Source organism: Lupinus angustifolius, chromosome LG10, assembly GCF_001865875.1.
Source record: "Lupinus angustifolius cultivar Tanjil chromosome LG10, LupAngTanjil_v1.0, whole genome shotgun sequence".
NCBI classification, from domain to species: Eukaryota; Viridiplantae; Streptophyta; class Magnoliopsida; order Fabales; family Fabaceae; genus Lupinus; species Lupinus angustifolius.
Window position 1 is genome coordinate 2,551,979 of NC_032018.1, and position 6,695 is coordinate 2,558,673.

The 6,695-nt window shown below is 30.7% G+C and overlaps 1 protein-coding gene across 1 annotated transcript; it reads left to right on the forward strand.

The window, feature by feature from the left end:
• Positions 2,827–6,664, forward strand: LOC109358345 (rac-like GTP-binding protein ARAC7). The gene is made up of 8 exons (XM_019602516.1): positions 2,827–3,079; positions 3,532–3,619; positions 3,708–3,817; positions 4,640–4,703; positions 4,808–4,872; positions 4,984–5,049; positions 5,365–5,468; positions 6,408–6,664. Exons 1-8 carry the CDS (start codon positions 2,978–2,980, stop codon positions 6,436–6,438), a joined length of 630 nt encoding a protein of 209 aa, XP_019458061.1. The 5' UTR covers positions 2,827–2,977; the 3' UTR covers positions 6,439–6,664.

A 6,695-nucleotide genomic window follows, 5' to 3' on the forward strand; every position in this document is an offset into this window, starting at 1 on the left:
ATTACAATCGATTTTAACAACCAAGAGAAATGATATATATATTTAAGAATGTAAGAGTTTTTTATAATGTATCTACAATTTATATTAATCATGAATAACTTTTAAATATATGTAAGGGAATAAATCTTTACTACTATTACACCGAATCACTAATGCTCTGTCATATCAAAGAGATTAATTTGCTCTATTAGTAGATAAGCTCAAGGTCAAGGTTGCAAAGAGTGGAGTAAAATTCACTATATCTATCCTCAAGCCACTTTGAATTTGATCCCTCTTGCTATGTCTTTTAGTTGTTACATCATTGTTAGTGTTTTTTTCTCTAGTACTGTTTACTGCATAGGCTCTTATGGAAAGTGGAAACATGTATGAAAGCTGGTCATTGTGGAAATAAAAATTTTTTTTTTCAAATTCTGTTGGGCACTTTAATTGTGGAATATATATTTCTACCACTAGAGAGTTGTGTTAAAAATGATAGGAATTTCATCTGTTCATTGTTGAGAATGTTTCAATAAAATAATGTGGAAGCATCATATATCATGCTACCAAAATACGGTTTTGTCAGATTTTTTGGGGAAAATATTATGATTGTTTTAGAAAAGTAGTGTAAATTCGTTATAGTCGATAATGATTTAACATATAAGATTCTTACTAATAACTAATTGGGGTGATCTCTAATCGAAATTCTTTTCTATAGTTACTAGAGTTCTTTCCTACATTATCATTTTAATGAGATAAGTATAAATAAAAAGGTTCATGATACATATGAGATCATGACTTCCTCGGTTGCTAGAGAATGATCCGAGTCATCTTTAAGCACCCAAATTGGTGCACAAGAAGGGATACAATTCCTCTCTAATCACCTATTAGTTGCAAGGCTTTTTTATAATGGCTAATTATGGTGGTCTTTATTCTTATGCATATGTGATATAGAACTATAGAAGCTTTAGAAGGCTAGTTTAATGAGTTTATACTTGGTCTAGTTAAGAATAGGATGAGCCATAAGAATTGTGCTTGGGCTCCACTTGTTTAACTTGACCAATATATATATAATTGCACATTTTTTTACCTAACTACTGAAATATTTTAACATATATATTAAATTCCTATAAACTTGTCTTGTCAAAAATTATGAGTTTATATAGTTGTGACTTTAGGGAAGCATAAATGTCTAACACATTACTCCCAAAAGCCATGGAAATGTCTAACAAAAGTTGGACAATTTAAGCAAAGAAAAAGCTCAAAAGTGCACATGCACGTTCATAGCAATTTAGCAACAGCCCACAACCATAATCACTTTAGTTTTGAAACTTGTCATTTTTAATCAACACATCAACAAAGTTTTTTATTGTTTCTACTACAGTACATTCTTTGAATCATGCAGCATGATGTTATCTTAATTAAACCATACTATACTCATATACAAATACATTTAAATACATAATCTCATATTTACATAAAAAAGTATAATTACATGTATACTTAGCCATACATAATCTCATTTTCTAATATATACTACATTAGTCATACCAAAAGTTCGACCCATTTAATATATTTTATGATTATGCTATCTATGTAAAAAGATGTGCATATATCTAAGGAAGTGTGCAACCAGTGATTTTCAAAAGAAAAACAGTGGTCACAATTGTTTGAACAAATAACTTGTCAAACCTTCATAGAGGTTGCACTTATAATTTCTATGGCAGATAGATCAGAGTTCAGGTAAAAACAAAAACAAAAGCTTAAACGGTTGAAAATATTTGAATATCTTAGGGATATGAGCATTTCCATTATAAACCAGACATGTGGGTCCATTTTTCACATTCTTCTACACGTTAATCAATAGAGACAACACAACAATAATCATTTACTTAATCCAACTTTGTTTACTTAACCATCAAGTTAATATCTCCACTTCTCTTTGTTTTTTTTTGTTGTTGAAAAACTCATATAGGTAATGAAAAATATTAGTTATGATTCCTATTACAAAGTTTTTATTTATTAATTTTTTAAGCAATGTTCTTAGAAAACTTATTAGCAAGACCCATAAAATTATTATTAAGGTAAGTAAAACACATATTTTACAATTATAAAGAAGTATATATTATAGTAATATAATATAAATGTATTAAAAATGGGGACTCTGATACAGTTGTAGAGTGAGTCAAAGAGTTGAGATTGACTAGAAAAGTGTACAAAATTAAATTTCAGATGATTGCTATGCATGCAGATATAGGTACAGTTTGAGAGAGGGTCATGTAATTCAAAAATATTTCTGTTGGATTTTGAAATTTTATTGAGTGTGGTCAAAAAGTGCAGAACAACACCATTTGACTAAATGCACACATGCACTCACTGCATGTCCATTCTCTATAATTTACTAATTTTTATGGGTTTTCTATAATGTTAATTTGGAAACAGAATTTTCCCTGTAACTATTTTTTTCTCTTCATTTTATCCTACCAATACATTTTTGCTCACAATTCTTGCTTTTCAAATAAAATTCACAATTTGTTTCAAAACATAAAGATCTGACAATATTTCTACTATTTTTATGAAATTGCATCATCTTAGAGTATAAGTCTAATAAAAACAACTTATAATTCCAAATTAAAACATAGAATAACTTGAATGATGAATTTGAAAATAAAAAATACACTAAATTGAAACAAAAAAAAACTTATATGATGAAGTTGTAATATAAAAAAATAACCAAAGAAATCTACCATTTTTTTTCAAAAAAATCTATTGTTTTGTTTTGTTTCTTGAATGAAACTAGGAGAAGCACCTTTCAGTGTACCTACTTATTAAACACTTTTTAATGTAACCTAGAGATCAGAATCCAAACACTGTCTAATTTTCTTCATTTTCTACTTTTTCACACTTTATATAACTCAACTTTTAAGGGTCTTTCTATATTATTAAGAACAACAAGTGCTGTAGCTGCTTAATCCTCTCACTCTTAGCCTCCAAGTTTCAAATGATGAGTGCATCAAAGTTCATTAAATGTGTCACTGTTGGTGATGGAGCTGTTGGAAAAACTTGCATGCTCATTTGCTACACCAGCAACAAGTTCCCCACTGTAAAGTTTCTTCCTTTGTTCTCTTTTTTGTTGAAATTTTTAAAGTTGGTTTTGAATATTGCTTTATATACAAATAAACATCATGTAAATAATTTAAAGTTTTGAGCTTTTTCTAAGAATAATATCTGGGTTTAATGCCAATCACTATTTTAGTATATAATAGTATTGCTACATTTGTTCCAATTTGCTGAGATGTTTCATTATCTACATTCTAAGTGGTTATTCAATGTGCTATTTTGAAATAAGCTAAAAAAAACTTATTTTTACAAGCTTTTCTGATAACCTGACTGAAATAAGCTTAAAATAGCTTGTAGATAGGTCATGAGTTATTTTTATAAGCCTGAATAGATTTTCAATTAGTTCTTCCAAAACCCATCTATAACCCTTATTTTCATATTTTTTACTATCTTTGTTTTCATTTTCACTAATGTGAAACCCTTATTGTGTGGCAGGATTATATACCAACAGTATTTGATAACTTTAGTGCCAATGTAGCTGTGGATGGAAGCATTGTAAATTTGGGGCTTTGGGACACAGCAGGTACTTGGATTGAGCTTTTATGGTTCAATATTGTGTTTTGGTTAATGTCCATAAACTCTTGATAATGGTTTTTCACTATGTTTTAAAGGTCAGGAAGACTATAGCAGGTTGCGGCCGCTGAGTTATAGAGGCGCCGACATATTTGTGTTAGCATTTTCACTGATTAGCAGAGCTAGTTATGAAAATGTTCTCAAGAAGGTTCATGATATCTCTGTTTTCTTATGTTTTACTTTATATCCCCTGTTTCTATTTTTTGGATTTGGATTCAAGTTTTTACTTTTCAGGAAGTAGGTCTTTTTAGGCTTGTTTTGATTGAGGGGGGATAAATTGGGTGGAAATGAAAATTGGAAATGAAGAAGAAAACACATGTTGAGAATCATTTTCTCTGGTACTATAGAAAGCTACAATTCCCTTGTTACAAATATTATTTTTGGTCTTTGACGAAGCCACATGCATAATCTCTACTATAAGGATGGTGGTTAAGTAAAATCAATAGGAATTAAGTAATCCCTTTTCAATTTGGCAATTGTAGGATTCGAATCCCTAATGTTGTGGTTAAGGTTTCATTGGTGTTATAGTGGACTTTAAGTGAATGCAAAAGGAAAATTTATAATATATGTGATACATTGTTTCTATAGCATAAGTATTTTTGACACCATGTCCAAGGTTTTTTTTTACATCTGATTTCTATTATATCTTTTTACTACCAGTATTGATAGTTGAGGCGATTATGTGTTTTCCTTACTTATGGATAACATGGAATGGCTTCTAAATTGTTATTATTTTTACATGGTTCATAAAATATGGGTTTAACACTCCAGATTCAAGTACCATGCTTTATAATTTGTTTCAAGGATCGCTTAAATCAATAGGCACCTTTCTCTGGGAGGGTATTTCTATGATTTTAACAGTGTATGCTTTATTCAATGATGAACTGTTTTCAACATAGCATTTGTGCACTTAAAATATATTTGTCTTAATCCGTAGCGCAGCTATTCATTTCAGTTTTCTATCTTTCAGTGGATGCCAGAGTTGCGTAGATTTGCACCTAATGTTCCAATTGTTCTTGTTGGCACAAAGTTAGGTGAGCAGCAGCACATAGAAAAGCTTGTGCATTTATTTGTTGATTTTTCTGACTGAATAGAGGGAAGATGTGAATGACATTGTGTTTTCAATTATTGACACTAGATCTTCGTGACGATCATCGATATTTTGCTGATCACATGGGATCTAATGTTATAACATCTGCTGAGGTATATATACTTCATACTAGTTTTCTTAACTTTTTTTGTATTTTTGATTAAGCATGAAGCACTTCAGTAAAGAAAGGTTCTTATTCATAAATCATTGTACATTGTAAACAGGGTGAAGAACTGAGGAAACAAATTGGTGCTGCAGCTTACATTGAGTGCAGTTCAAAGACACAGCAGGTAGTATTACTTAAGGGTCTTTTTGTTAAAGCTTAAGAAGTTAGATTGTGTAAAAAGTTGATCTACTTTTTATATAGATTTTGGTGTTAAGCAGAAGCTATTTGTGTTTCCTTAAAACAAAAAAATCAATTTTACTTCCAAAGCCACCCATGTTGGTCGGCTATAGAGAGTCTGATTATTGGAAAAAAATTACCCAAACATATGGGATCCTATGGAAAGAGGTGATCTTTTAATAAATATATATATATGTTGGTTTTTATGGATAAAGTCTTATGACAGAGAATTTGGTGATGATAATATCTTTTCATGGTTTAGAATGTGAAAGCAGTTTTTGATACTGCAATTAAGGTTGTTCTCCAACCTCCAAGAAGGAAAGAAATGGCAAGGAAGAAAAGGCGTCGGTCTGGTTGTTCACTTGTGTAAGCGTCTTACTCTTATAGTGTGAAACTGTGAATCATGCTTCAAAGTGTTGGTCTTTGCATTGGATGGATGAGATTGTCATATTTCCTTGTAGGTCATTCAGTTGTTGGTGATAGAATAGTTCATAATTTTATACGTACTTTCGTAATGAGAAAACTAAATTGCTATTAGCTCGGGGAGGTGGTGATATTGCTAATCTCTTATGCAATGGGTATACTTTGATCTTTGTTCATGAGCGTGTTTTCAACTTGGTCCCTATATGTGAAATAATTTCAACGACAATCCATATGTCCACACTTATTTTTAATTTGGTCCTTGTTGTTCACATTCAGAGACCAAAAATATGCCTTTTGATACCTATATGTGTGGCAATCATTATCACTTTGATGCTTCTGGATAACAATCATTTTCAATTTGGTCTCTATACTTTAATTCCTACAAATGGTCTTACAACAATAAATGACAAGGACCAAACTGAAAATACTTGCATGTTTTTCTAGGGACTAGATTAAGAACATTCATGTATGAAGACTGAGTCATATAAGGACCAAAAGTATTGTTTAGCCAAAAAGCAAAAGAACTACTGTGTCTGTACAAATAACTATGATGCTGAAAGAGCATTGGATATAGATATAGTTCATTCCTCCTGAAACTTTTGACTCTGGAAAATAACCCTGTTATAATTGAGGCTCAATTAGGGATATGTTAGATTCCTTGACTTTAGATCAGTAGAGATCTGACTCAACCTTGCAAGCCATACTGTTATTTAATAGGGGAAGGGAAGCTCTTATTTTTTCATAGTATCTTGTTATTTGTTTTATTTTAGTTTTTCCCTGAATCTTACAGATGCAAATTCTGATAACTATGGCTGAAATTTGATCATATTCCTTTTACATATACATTTCTACTGTATGTTAACATGATCTTTACTGTGACAGTGGTATCATGTGTGGAGGCTGTGCTGCTTAGTATACATCAATTGCATCATGACATACTTTTGATGTGGATGTTATTTGCAAAAGCTTCAAGGTCAAAGTGTGGAATATTGACTTCTTATTACATATCTTAATATGTTATCCTTATGCTTTTATTGTAACTAGAGGGAAATTTTCATTCTCTCTATTATTACCTGGACATGTTTTGTATTATAATATATCACCATTAGTTCATTCACCCAAAAGAACCTTTATTTTAATTAACCTTGATATAGGTGTGTCTCTGTTAAT